General features: G+C 44.0%; 1 protein-coding gene and 1 pseudogene across 1 annotated transcript; one reads left to right on the forward strand and one right to left on the reverse strand.

Annotated features, from left to right (window-relative positions):
- Nucleotides 1-3,324: 3,324 nt before the first annotated feature.
- Nucleotides 3,325-6,691, reverse strand: GUCA2B (guanylate cyclase activator 2B). The gene is made up of 3 exons (XM_027864792.1): nucleotides 6,513-6,691; nucleotides 4,900-5,086; nucleotides 3,325-4,029 (listed from the first exon to the last, which is right to left on the reverse strand). The coding sequence occupies exons 1-3, from the start codon at nucleotides 6,591-6,593 to the stop codon at nucleotides 3,968-3,970; spliced, it is 330 nt and encodes a 109-aa protein (XP_027720593.1). The 5' UTR covers nucleotides 6,594-6,691; the 3' UTR covers nucleotides 3,325-3,967.
- A 6,804-nt stretch (nucleotides 6,692-13,495) lies between these two features.
- Nucleotides 13,496-14,356, forward strand: LOC114044727 (annotated as a pseudogene).
- Nucleotides 14,357-14,534: the final 178 nt, after the last annotated feature.

Here is a 14,534-nt window from a genome sequence, read left to right on the forward strand (position 1 = left end):
AACAGCCACGTTGTACAATGACTAATATTGATAGACTTAGCCCTTCTCAGCAATGCAAGGATCTAAAACATCTCCAAAGGCCTCATGATGGAAAATGCTATCCACATCCAAAGAAAGAATTATGGAGTTTGAATGCAGATCGAAGCACACTATTTGCTATTTTTTTTCTTCTGTTGTGTTTTGTTTCCTCTTCCTGGTGTTTCCTCCAATTGGTTCCAATTCTACCTTACAACATCACTAATGTGAAAATATATTTAATAGGAATGTACATGTATAGCCTATGTCAGATTGCTCACCATCTTGGGGAGGGAGAGGGGCAGGGAGGGGGAGAAAATTTTAAACTCAGAAGCTTATGGAAGTGATTGTTGATAAATCAAAATAAATTAATAAAAAAAAACATAATGGCCAGGCTTCATCCAAGTGAAGAGTTGAGGCAGTGTACCCCCCCTCACTTCACTGCAGAAGAGATAAAAAAAAATCCCTCTTTGCAGAGGTGGCAGGGTGTGGAATACTGTATATACTATCAGACTTGGTTGGTGTGTTGGCTAGTTTTTCTGAATTACTTTTCTCCCCTTCTTTTAAAAAATCATAACAAGTATAAGAATGGAGTTGAAACACCCAACTCCACTTAGCCCTGCTGTATTTGTCAGTCAAGAACACATCTCAGTTGTTCACTAGGTGTGAACAAGGCCAGGTCTCTCTGGAAGTCTTTTTGGATTGGCTGAAGGTCTTGGTCACGTCCTCTCGGGACTGTGTAAACTAGTTGGAATGAGTGGTGATCCAGGGGAGAGTATTCCAGTCAAATCCCTGAGAAGGAATCACTTTAGAGGCAGGAAGGGAGAGGAGAGTACCTCAGCCTTGGCTTTTCCACAAGGTCATAGGAGGACCTTGTGAGCTTTGATGAGTCTGAAGAATGTGGGGCTTTCCATCTTCCCTTAGGCATCCTAACAGCAGTCACATCTGCCAAGTCAACAGGTAGGGCAGATTTTTGGAATAGTTGATGACAATATCTTCATTGGGAGCCAAGGATAGGCTGAACGTAGATTCAAAGCTCTACAAAGAACCAAGCAGAAAAAAGAGTACCATACCTAAGCGGGAGAGGTTGAGGACTCCAACGACAAAAAAAAGAGTTAGGAGCTCTGAGTAACCCTTTATCATATGTGCTCACTAAATTTAAGCTCACTTTCCTTGTTCTCTGTCTCTATATATATGGAAAAGTGCATCACAGACTTTTGGGGAATGTTTTGTATCACATTTTTTTATGATACCATCTTAGCAAATGCTTCTTTCTAAAAACTAATTAAATCTGACTGACTGATATTAACTGGTAATCATGAAGGCAAGTACATTATCGGGGCCTTGTGATCTATACAATTAGAAAAACACTTAACACTTCAGTGCTAACTCTTGATCTCTGAGGGAATTAATAGCCATGCTCTGGTGATCCAACTGGTCAGTGTAAGTGGGAGTTGGGATGTCTGTCCCAGAGCATAAGCTGAAAGAGGAATGGGTTGCTGAGTAGGGGAGAGGGAGGGAAATTTTTGGAAACTAAGGTGATATAAGAAAGATAAATAAAAATATTGAAGAGGGAAAGAAGAGAAGGTTTAGAGAGGACATGATGGCAACTATATTTAAGTATTTGAAGCCATCTTATGGAAGAGGGATTAGGTGCTCAATTTTTCCCTAGAAGGAAGAACCAGGAGCAACAGCAAACATTTCAAAGAGATAGATTAAGACTTTGTGTTATTATAACTATCTCAAAGTGAAATCGACTATCCCAGAAGGTAGTAAGGCAATCATCACTCAAGGTCTTTAAGAGAAGACGGTTGACCATTCGTTGGGAATGTTGCAAAGGTGATTCCTGCCCAGGTGCAGGTTGAGTTAGATGCCATGTGAGGACCCTTCTGGCTCTTAGATTCTGCAGAAAGTCTGAGAAGGGAAGCAGTGCTGTTAGTAGAAATTAGGAAGTTAGGAGGAAGGGCCAGTTTTAGGGGAAAGGTCAGCTAGGGTTGAGAAACATTGAGTGCAATGGGGATAATTACAGCACTCACCTGACTGAGTTGTTTTGAGGATCAAATGAGATAACATATGGAAAGTGCTTTATAAACCCATATAAATGCTACCTCTTATTATTATTATGTGCAGCTAGGTGGCACAATGGCTAGAGCCTGACGTCAGGAGGACCCGTCAAATCTGGCCTCAGACACTTACTAGTTGTGTGACCCTGGGCAAGTTACTTAAACCTGCTTGCCTCATTTTTGTCATCTCTAAAATGACGTGGAGTAGGAAGAGGCAAACCACTCCAGTGTCTTTACCAAGAAAACCCCATGCACAAAGTCCATGAGGGTCATGTAGAGTTGGACACAACTGAACAATAATTATTATTATACTCAGTCACTTTTTCCAAGAACCAGTCTCCCCCTGGCTTTGTCCCAGTCTTTGCTAGGGAGCCTGTGAGCCTGGGCCTAGCGAAAGGCAGCCTTTACGCAGGAGCAAAATTGACAGCTACCTAGGTGGTATGATGTGAGGGTCCCCTTCCCCAAGGAAATTTTGGATAGAAGCATTGAAGGCCAATGCTAAAATTAGGGGCATGGGAGAAGGAAGGTGAGATGCTGGGAGAAAGGAAGGAGAGATTTGGAACTTATGACTAGCCACCCAAAAAGGAATATTGGGATAGTGCAAAGGTATTGCACTGGTAGGGGTGAGGGGATCCATGCTGTTAGGGGTAAGGGTGGGGGAATGAAAGTGAGATGGAGTGGGGTGTTGAGGACCACTTTCACTTATTGTGCTAAACTTGCCTACCACATACAGAGCCAGGTGGAAATTATACAGCCTTCTGGGTTGATAGTTATTAGATACTTGTTGAGTAAATGAAGGAAGAAATGAATACATGTATATACAAATGAATGAAAAATCCTCTCCTCCAGCCCACAAATTACTCCTCCCATCATCAGCTAGCTTCTCTAGTCCCCCTGGGAGCCATGCTTAGGAGTTTCAGAAACGCAGATTTTGGCTTATTATAAAGGGAAAACTTCTTAACCATTAGCAAAGCCCCCAAATGGAATGGGCAATCCATTAAGGCTTCTTGGACTAATTGGAAGAGAACAGGAAATGCTCTCTCTGCTCTAATCCCTTGAATCCTAAACGACTAGTGAAGGTTTAGTGCTTCCTTCATCAAACCAAGAGGTGCTCTTGGGCCTTTCCTTCACACAGAACTCCACAGTCTCCCTGCTCCCTTAGCCCCCAGCAATGGAAGAAACTTCCTCTTTTCTCTGCATATTTATAAATTCTTTATTCACTGGCTAGCATGACCCAGAAGGTTGGTGCATGGCAGGAAGTCTGCCTCAGATTGGACGGGAAAAATTCATCAAAGGCAGGAGTTGTGACTGTTTAAATTTCTTTGTTCAAGGTGCAGCCCCAAATGGCCTAAGGATGCTGCTGTTGGCTACGATGATGATAATGGTGGTGGTGATGGAGATGAAGGTCCTTCTATCATCATAAGGATATTCCTTCCTCTGGGCTATGGTGGTATGGGAATGTGGGGAGAGGCCCACGTGGCGGCTGGGTTTGATCCTCCCCCCCTGTGTCTTTCTCCAGGTGTTGCATCCAGAGTGGAATGAGGGTTCCTGGTAGTTGTTGGGGGTTGGGAGGCAGTTTAGCACCCCAGAACATCGTGGCCCAGCTTGCTCTACTCCCTGGCCAGACAGCCATTGCAGGGCCCTCGGGCATCACCTCTGGAGAGAGGCCCTCATCAGACATAGCTTAGAGATGACAGGAATCCAGGGCTCTTCCCTTTCTCCCATGAAGTGGGCCAGAGGCTGGCTCAGAATCAGGGATGTATCCATCTGTAGACATTTGTGCTTTATGTGTGTGGGGTAGGAGGGTAGGGGCAGGGAGGGAGGTCAAGATGGGGATAAGGCAGAACCAGCATTGATTCCTTCGGGTGGGGAGGGTCCTTGATGCTGCCTCAGTAGCAGCCCGTGCAGGCCACATTTACACAGATTTCACAGTCGTCTTCGGCAATGCTTCCTGGAGAGAGAATACAAAGTTGAAGGTCAAGGAGACTGAAGTCTGACTGGACGTGGGCAGGGAAAGCTGGCTGAGATAACCTTTTACTAAACGGAGCAAAGAGATTGAGATGAAATGAAGCCTAGGAGAGTGAGGAGAAGGGAAGAAATGAAGGTCAGAGTAATAGATTGAGCCAAAAGAAGTCTTAAAAGCTATTATTTTATAGAAGAGGAAGCTAAGATGGTATAAGTTAAGTGACTTGCTTAAGGTCACATTGCTAGTAAGTTGCAGGTGTGAGATTTGAACTCAGGTCTTCCTCAGTTCCAAGCCCAACGTTCTATCTATCACATGATGCTCCCTCAAGGCAGGAGGAGGAGTAAGCTGAAGAAGGTGAGGGGCTTGAGTGGGGGAATGTGGAGGGAGGAGATAAAGAGGAGTGAGGTATGGAGGCATGAGCTGTGGAGAGGTGAGATGAGGACCTAGAAGATAAGGAAAGATGGAGAGAAGTGAGGAAGAATGAAGAGGTGAGAGGCTAGGAGGGGCATAATAGTAAGTTAGGGGGGAATGAGAGGAGGCAATTGAAAAGAGGAGATGTAGGGAGAGCTAAGCAGTGAGCTGAGGACAGCAGAAGAGTAGGGTAAGGAGAGGCACAGGACACCGGGAGATCATACAGATGGGGAAACTGAGGCTAAAGAGGTGCTGTGACTTGCCCAAGGCCACACAAGTGGAAGAGACAGTATTTGAGCACTCCAGCTCCATGATGCTTTGTGATTATGCAGAGGGGTAAAGGAGATGAGGAGACATAAAGGGGGTGAAGAAGGGCTCATCTGTGGGGCTCAGCCACCCCAGGGGAAGCATCTTTGGTGTCCGTGGGGTGGGGAGGGCACGTACTCAGGGCTCTGAAGGTGTCGGCAGCATGGGGAGTCTTACAGACAGGCTGGAGGTCCTCGGGCAGTTGAGGGCTGCTACACAGGGAGAGTGAATCTTCCTTTCTCACGTGGGGACTCAAATCATTAGACTTTTCCAGGATTCCATCCAGCTTCTTCACAGACTCCAGATTCACCCGGAGGCCCTCATACTGAGGACAGAGAAAGAAAGGGTCAGAACTTCTCCGGCTTCCAGCCCTCTGCCCAATAGGGTGCTCTGGGGATCGGATTGAGGAGCAGGGAATGGGGGAGTTGGAAATGCTGGGCACTGTAGATGTTCTTAGCCAAGGGACACATTCCCAGCATGCTATTAGAAGGAAGAACCCAGGACGCCCGGAACCCTGGGCCGCCTCAGGGCAGTGACAGGACAAGATCAGGCCAGCTGATTCAGGAATGGGGAGACGTGTGGCGTTCTGAGTTAGGGCACTGAGTTTGGATTCAGGAAGAGCTGGGCTCAAATACCGTGTACTAGCCATGTAACTCTGGGAAAGTCACGCAGCATCTCTTAGTCTCAGTTTCCTCATGTGTCAAATGAGAGAGATTACACCCAGCCTCTTTGGTCCCTTCCAGCCCTAAATCTAAGATCCTATGGCTCATGCCCCCCTTACCCAGGGACTTTCCCTTTAGGGGGTAAAGGATTCCTATTCTTGAATGAGGAACCTAGCCCCTCTCCCACTCAGGATCTAGGGAAGGAAGGATCTTCTTGGGAAATCACTCCCCCCCCCTTCCCACTGTCATTGCCTCCAAACCCATCCCTCCCCCACATTGGCCAGCCCCTGACCTGTAAAATAATAAGGGCATCAAAGTTTGCCAAACACTTTAAATGTTATCTCACAACAAATCTGGGAGATAGGTGTGATTATTACTCCCACTCTATAGATGAAGAAACTGGGACTGAGACAAAGTGACTCTCAGCATCACAGAGTCTGAGTCAGGATTTGAACTCAGGACCTCCTGACTCCAAGTCAGGCACCACCATGCCACCTAACTGCCTCTGAGAAGAATCAGGGATGAGGCTGAAGGTGAATGTGTGAGGACATGGGAGTGGGGCAGTCTATTGGCATGAGTGTCCTAAGCAGCAAAGCCTTGGCATCACTGGACCTTGGCAGAAGGACATTTAGTGTGGCTAGACCCAGGCTATGCTGGCCCCTCCCCTCTGGCTCCTCCCTTCTTCTTTATCAGAGAAGGAAAAAGGAGACAAGAGTCCAGACCTGTCCAGGGAATGGGCTTATAGCAGAAGGCCAAGTGTGCTGAAGGTCCCCACGCCTCCAGGAGGCTCAACTCAGGCAAAGAGACAGGCTATGCTGCAGCCCAGGTGAGCTCTGGCCTTCCCCAGGGCATAGGTAAAGGGGAGTCTGACTTCATCCTCATGTCTCCATGGTTCTCTTCTTACTCCCTTTCCATCCTCTACGCTGCTGTCCAGGATCCTTCCTTTCCATAGAAAACTTGTTTCCCCTCCCCTCTCCTCTCCTCTCCCCTCCTCTCAGTAGGGATGGTACATTATGATTGTCTCTCCTCCCACTCCTGCAGAGCCTGAGGATGGGGGCAGGGCTGGAGCCAGGCCCCTAAAGGTCTCACCTCGATCAAGACTGACTGGGTGTTCTGTGCCAGTATCAAGAGCATGGCAGCAGCAGCCACGGGGAGTGCCAGAACCTTCATGGTATCTTCCAGTCTACTTTCCCCTGGTTTTCCTCCTTTCTCTCACCTCCCAGGCTTCCACCCTGACCTCTCTACAGTGCCTTTTAAACCTTGGTGATGGCTTCTCGGTCACTTATTAACCCTTCTGTCAGAGAGGAAAGGAAGTGTCCTTCTGGGGGTGGTGCCAGGGGATAGGAGGCAGGGTTCATCCAAGCTGGCTCTGAGCCAGACACAGACTTGGGTTTCTAAGGGGGAGCAGGGTGAAGATAAGGATTGGTTTCAGTGCCTTTACTTTTTACCTTGCTTCCTGTAATACTGTGCCCAACCTTAATGTGCCTTGTCTCCACTGGGTCTATGGATGCCTTATCTTGGCATTTCTCACCTAGTGATTGTATTTTATAAACCAAAAATGAAGATGTGTAGTCACTTTCAGAGTTCTCCCAAACTTGCTCTTTCTTTTTATATTAATCTCATTAAAATGTTCTTATTAATGTATTTTGACTTATCAACAATCACTTCCATAAGCTTTCGAGTTTTAAATTTTTCTCCCCCTCCCTCCCTACCTCCTTCCCTAAGACAGTGCACAATCTGATATATTCTATACATATACATTCCTGTTAAACATATTTTCACATTAGTCATGTTGTAAGGAAGAATTAGGACCAATAGGAGGAACCACCAGAAAGAGGAAACAAAACACAACAGAAGGAAAAAAATAGGAAATAGTGTGCTTCGATCTGCTTTCAAACTCCATGGTTCTTTCTTTGGATGTGAATAGCATTTTCCATCATGAGGCCTTTGGAGATGTCTTAGATCCTTGCATTGCTGAGAAGGGCTAAGTCTATCAACGTTAGTCATTGCACAATGTAGCTGTTACTGTGCACAGTGTTCTGGTTCTGCTCACTTCACTCAGCATCAGACCATAAAAGTCTTTCCAGGTTTTTATGGAGTCTGCCTGTTCATCATTTCTTATAGCACAATAGTATTTCATTACATTCATATACCACAACTTGTTCAGTCATTCCCCAATTGATGGGCATCCTCTCAATTTCTAATTCTTTGCCACCACAAAAAGAGCTGCTACAAATATTTTTGGACGTGTGGGTCCTTTTCCCATTTGTATGATCTCTTTGGGATACAGCCCAAATTTAAAATTTTTTTACATTAAAATTTATTATTTTTAACTTTATTTTCTTTTTAAATTTTAAGTTTCAAATTCTCTCTCTCCCTCCCACCACGTCTCTCATGTTATACATGTGAAATCATAACATATTTACACATTAGCCATATTGCAAAAAAAAAAAAAAAAGAATTAGAAAACTATACTTCAATTTGTAGTCACAGTTCACCAGTTCTCTCTCTGGCAGTAGATAGCCCAAACTTGTTCTTTATAAACTCATTTTTATTTCTAGTCTCCAGTCCATTAATTCTACCCAGTCTTGATTTTACAGTTAACCATTTTAATGATTTAATAACCTCCATGCTTGCCCCCTTGATATTCTACAATTATCACCATCCTAATACCTTAGCTTGGGTTACCCTCCACCACCTACCTTCTCTGGTCCTATTCCTGGATGACCAAATATTTCTAGAAGAAATACAAAACCTTGTTGATTATGGTAGTTGACTTCAACTGGACCATTTCTATTACATGGCTATCCTTTTATTCATGTCTTATTGACCCATAATCCCAATAGGGTATTTTCTGAAACTTCTCTTTTTTTCTTGTCTCCAGACCTATATAGCCCTCTTACTTTCAGGAAATTACTTCAAGATTGAGGCCATCTATCCTAAGCTCTTTAAAATCCATTCCCCCACTCCCCTAAATGTCTTAATGTCTTCATTCTCTCTTTTTAGTCTCAAAACAATGTGGCTGCCCTTATACTTATCTAGGCTAATCCCTCCAATTTGGCCCTTGATTTTTCCCTTTCTGTCTCTGCTAGACTATGTTTCCTGAAAAGGAAATGAGGTTAATCTGTGCTATTTTTTTCTTGACGAACCCATGCTGGCTTGTAGTGATTGCCCATCACTATCCTTTTAATGATGCAGTCTAGAATTTGGCCTTAACTTAATAGAATTAAGTTCCTTTACCTTTTTTGAAAATTGGCACAAAATTTGCCTATTCCCAGAGTTGATGGGGAGATGTGCCTAGATGGCACAGGTAAGTGAATTTAGAACTGGACAAATGACCAGACCCAAAGAGTAGTCAGTGGTGGAGGGATCCTTGATTGTAGCCCTGGTTCTGTGTTGGCTGTATGGTGTAGCAGGTGGAATGGTAATGGAACTGAGTCAGGAACCTACATTCAAATTAGGCCTCTTCATTCTTGTAAGCTGTAGTACAATGAGAAAGCCACTCTACTCCTCTAAACCTTGGTTTTTTATGTGTAAAATGGGGACAATACCATAGTGCCTATCTCATAGGCTTACTGTGAGGATCAAAGGAGAGAATCAATGGAAAATACTTCACAATCTTGTAAATCCTATATAAACATTGAGTTTTTTTTTAATTGGTGACTAGGATAAAGACAGAGAAGATACATTTAGCAAATTTGTTGATGACTCAGATATTTACATGGATCTGTGATCCATGTAATCACTGTGGATATTCCTTCCATTGATAAGAATGGCCATCTTGTGGGACACCAGTGCACCACATGGGTTGGCCACTGGTAATCCCTTGTTCTCCTCATGGGATTAGCCTGTCTTCTTGCTAACCTCAGCTACTTCTCTGATGATATCCTGTCCTCCAGTTCTTCCTTATAGTCCTTATTTGTTATATGCTTCAGCCTGTTCCCACCCACCATGTACCTTCCCATGTTCCATGACTCATAGTCATACCACCACACTGGTAGCTATTTATAGATGAGTCATTTCTGTTGTGTCCAACTCTGCATGACCCCATTTGGATTTGCCCGGCAGAGATACTGGAGTGGTTTGCCATTTCCTTCTCTAGCCCATTTTACAGATGAGGAACTGAAGTAAATTGAGTTAAGTGACTTGCTCAGAGTCATATAGCTAGTGTCTAAGGCTAGATTTTAACTCAGGAAGATGAGTTTTCCTGACACCAGGTCTAGCGCTCTATCCACTGTGCCACCCAACTGCCCCTATTGATATTAAAAAGACAGACTTTTTTTTCCCGCTAGGAGATGTTTGGGGTTATTAAAAGAGTTTTGTGATTTCTGATTTCTAAGTAGTTCAACAATGCTCTAACAGATTAATTAACTAATGGAATAATGTCCCTGAATCCCTTTGGGTGTGGCTTTGGGTGATGGAGGCAAGTTAGTGTAGTACATAGGGAACTGAATTGGAAACCAGAAGGGACTTGGGTTTAAATCCCACCCCAAACACTTACTAGCTGTGTGACCCTTGGGCAAGTCACTTAACTTCTCTGTGACTTCGTTCCCTCATATGTAAAATGAGGGAGTTGGACTCCGGAGTTTGGACCTCTAAGGTCCCTTCCAGCTCTAAATCCATGGTTGTATGAGCTGTAACTCTAAGTTATGGAAGTACAGGAGATGAACGAAGTTAGAGGCTAAGGAATGAAAACGAGACCAATGTGAATATTGATATCTTCAAAAGATAGCAGGGTTAGGGTAGAGAATAAAACCAGGAGCTGAGTATGAAAATCCTTGAAAAATGAGGGAGGATGACTTGGAAGCCACAATAAAGGATGATGACAAAGATTTGGAGAGAGTGATCTAGATGGGTGGAATGAATCTCAGAGGAGGAGAGGTCCCTGAGCGATGGAGGCAGAAATGGCAGAGGGGAGCAAGAGGGATTCAGGCGTCTTCCCCTACCCTTGTCATTAAGTTCCATTTGCACTCACGTTGGTCTTTTCAGACAGCTCTCTTTGTCTTCCCTGTCAGAATCATCAAGGTTTGTGGTATCAGAATTCCATTCTGGAGAACTTCTCATGCCTCCTGGCCTGACCTCCAAGTCAGAGAGTCAAGCAGATTGAGCTGGTTAGAGAGCAGCTGCTGGCAAGAGCCCTAACGAGGGAGCCAGTCTTCCATTTTGAGGCTGGTGTAGGCAAGCAGAAGCCGTACCTCTGGGCTGGTGTTCTTGCATGAGCTCTTCTGCTGCAGCTGTGGAGATGATTATGTTAGAAGGAAGGATCACGGGATCATAGACTTAAAACTATCGAAATCAGCCACTTCATCATATAGATGAAGAAACTGAGGCACAGAGAGTTTCAGGGAACTGCCTGGGGGTGGGGGGAGGTCACAGAGCTAGTAAGTGTTGGAAGCAGAACTGGAATCTAGGTCTTCCTACTTGTTCATCCACCAAAGCGTCATGGCCAGGCCCCTTCTGGTCCTCTAGGGTCACATGACACTCAGTTGTGACCAGTATTCTCTATAGCCTCTTCTAATAAATCCTTCTGTCTGTCCTTTCCATGAAAGTCTACCCCAACATTTCCTGCCATTTCATTGCCCTTTCAGGGCTCTGCCAAGTGGGATATACTTTGCCATATTTCACCAGCAGCTGTGCAGGCAAAATTCTACCCAACCTCCAACGCGCCTAGATCTTGACTCTCCCAGATCCTCTCTGGCTGTAGAGCATGTCTTTTGTCAGGCTCAATCTTCCTAGGTAATGGCTGGTAAGTGAGAGCCACTTCCCACCTCCTTTTTTGTTTTCAGTGGGAGAGTGAGTTGAGCATAATGAGTAGGCATAGATGGGTTTCTATTTTCTTTGCAGATCTCATTATGCTTCCTTTCCTGCCAAATCCTCCCCCTCCGTGACCTTCCATATTTTTGTCAAGAGTGCCACTGTCCTTCATTCCTCAGGTTCACAACCTCAGTGCCATTCTCTACTCCTTACTTCCCCTCACTCTACATATCTTCCCTCTAATCACCAGCTATCTCTCTTATTCAGGTCCCCATTTCCTCTCACCTGAACTATCACAATAGGTTCCTAACTGGTCTCTCTGCCTCCTCTCTCCCTCTGACCCATTTTTCACTCAGGTGCCAAATTCAATTCTATCTTTGTCTTGATGATATATTATTGGTCATCAAGGTGTAAGGTTACTTACTTAACACTTAACTTCTCACACTTCAGTTACCTTAATCTGTAAAATGAGGATAATAATAGTACCTACCTCACAAGTTGTTGTGAAGGTCAAATATTATTTCATCTCATGCTTTAAAATTTTCTCATTTTGTCTATATATATTATGTAATTTATAAATAAGTTAAAATATGTATATATGTGCATTTGGGAGAGTACTCAAAAAATTTAATGGGGTTCACAATCAGAAAAGCTTAGAGACCACTGCCCTAGGAGAATGATTCTCCAGCCCACCTCTCTGGGTCTAGTTGTATCTTGCTCATCATTTCCCAAAGGTTCCCTTCTTCAAACAACTCAGAGACCGTAAACCCTGCCTGGCCAGATGACTGAAGGAACCTTACCTGAAAGGTAGGCCACAGGTTACCTGGTACACCTCACTAATGTCCTAATATGCTATTAATGTGCTAATACACTTCCTTTCAAAGGACTGGGTGCTTAAATCATCACAAAGGGTAAGCTGTATTTTTACTATAGAGTCCGCCATTGAACACTGGCCCCCAACTGAATGAGCCCTGTATACTACCAACAGATTGTGTGGTCCCCAATTGTATGGTCCTTGACCCTGCTACACACCTAGAGTGCTTATCTATTGTGAAGCAAAATAAGCCTTCAGAGTCCCTTGCTTGATCTTAGAAGGAAATCCTCTGTTGAATAGTTCTCCTGTTAGCTGACAGGAATTGTCCTCTCCAAAGGGATTCCAGCTTGCCCTTTGCCTCTTTCTTTCCTCCAACACAACCATCTTTTTAGACGTAGCCTAAGGAACATTTTTTAGGAACACCAGCCCCAAATCCTGGGCTCTCTTTCTGTTTTTATGGGCAGACTCAGAGTGACAGAGAGGCTGATGTCGTCATTAGGACCCTCAGTGTCAGTGAGTGCTTTCCTGTTTTCACAGTTCAGCTCCCCTGCCTCCTTGGCTGCTAGCACTTTCCCCTACAGTACTTGAGAGAGAGAGATACTACTTAACTTTTCTCTAAACTCTTTGAAATTCAGTCTCCCAAAGTCTGGGGCTCCTGTGAAATTAGACAGATACACGTAAACGTACACGTGCACATATGTGTCCCAAGATCTCAGGTTGAGGAATCATTGACCTGAAACTGGAAGGGACCAGAGGGGTAATCTAGTCCAGCCTCTTCCTCCTCCCCCCACCCATTTTGCAGTTGAGGCCCAAAGAGGGCCAAGAACATTAAGTGACTTGTGCCCAAGGTCACACGGGCAGTGTTAGAGGTGAGCTTTGAACACAGGTCTTCTGACTCCAGAGTCAGAGAACCTACTCACGTGGAATAGGAATTGGCTTTTTCGCTTAACCTTTTGAAGAATGAAATTAATATCGAAGGTAAATCAAGACTTTACCAGCTGCTATGCTTTTGGCAGAGACAGTAAGAGCACTAACAGATGTCTGGATTGCTGTAATCCCAGAATCTCTGAATTAATTGGAAGACAATTCAGAGATCATTTCGCCCAACCAATACAGAAGAAGGAATGTTTGCTACAAAATCCTTGGAAGTGAGCATCCAAGTAGATGGACTAGAAGTATTGGGGGGACAGGCTCCCGAGGAAGCCTGTTTCTTTTTTTTGATTGCTCTGATTATTAGAGAGTATTTCCTTATATTGAGCCCAAATTTGCTTCTCCACAGATTTTCATCCTTTGCTCATCATTTTAACTTTTTTTTTCCTGAAACATTACTACCCCAAACTAAGGGTCTCCTCTAGACTGTCAGCTCCCTTTGGAAACTGGATATATACTTGAGTTAAAGACTCTTTCATAGAATCAGACCTGTAAGACACTGGAAGGCTCATCTAATCCAACTCCTTCACTTTTTTTATTTAAAAAAATTAAAATATTTTTAGAGCTGCCCAAGATGGCAAACCTCAAGGATCAGGTATAGGATGAAGACAAGGTATGGATAGCTGCCAAGTTCATCAGTCATGCTTCCCCAGGAGAATTTAATGAAGTGTTTAATGATGCCTGGTTACTACTTAACAAAGACAGAATTCTCAAGGAAGGGGCAGTTCATGCATTTGCCAGGTATAATATGGATCAGTTCACTCCAGTAAAGATAGACAGATATGATGATCAGGTCTTAATTACAGAATTTGGTGACCTGGGTAGTGGCAGATTTTTAGAGCCAAGAAATAAAGTTTCTTTTAAGTTTGATCACTGACAGAAAGGAGCAAGTGACCACCAACCTGAGAACATAGATGGAGCTCTAAAGTCATGGAGGGAATCCTGTGACAGTGCATTAAGGGCCTGTGTGAAAGATTAATATTCCAACAGCTTCTGTACTGTTTATGCTAAAATTATAGATGGACAGAAGACTGTTACTGCCTGTATCGAGAGCCACAAATTTCAGCCTAAAAGCTTGTGGGATCGTTGTGGGATATCAGAGTGGATGTTTGCCATCACACCATCTATGGTTCAGATGGTTGGAATGCTAAAGATTCAGGTCCATCACTGTGAAGATGGCAATGTTCAGTTGGTTAGTTACAAAGATGTACAGGGTTCAATAACTGTTACTGATGAGGTACAGACTGCCAAGGAATTTAGTAAAATCATAGAACATGTCAAATATGAGTATCAGACCCTGATTAGTGAGAACTATCAGACAATGTCAGACATCACATTCAAGGCCTTGTGCCAGCAGCTTCCAGTCATCCACACCAAAATCACCTGGAACAAGATACTTAGATACAAGATTGGCAAAGAAATGCAAACTGCTTAAGGCTGGATGTGAAATTCTCCAATTATAATGACAATGAAGAAGCAGAAGGAGGAGTAGGAGGAGGGAGGGAGGGAGGGAGGGAGAAAGGAAAAAGGAAAGGAAAGGAAAGGAAAGGAAAGGAAAGGAAAGGAAAGGAAAGGAAAGGAAAGGAAAGGAAAGGAAAGGAAAGGAAAGGAAA

This window comes from Vombatus ursinus, unplaced genomic scaffold (assembly GCF_900497805.2).
Source record: "Vombatus ursinus unplaced genomic scaffold, bare-nosed wombat genome assembly UNPS02014775.1, whole genome shotgun sequence".
In the NCBI taxonomy this organism is placed as follows: Eukaryota; Metazoa; Chordata; class Mammalia; order Diprotodontia; family Vombatidae; genus Vombatus; species Vombatus ursinus.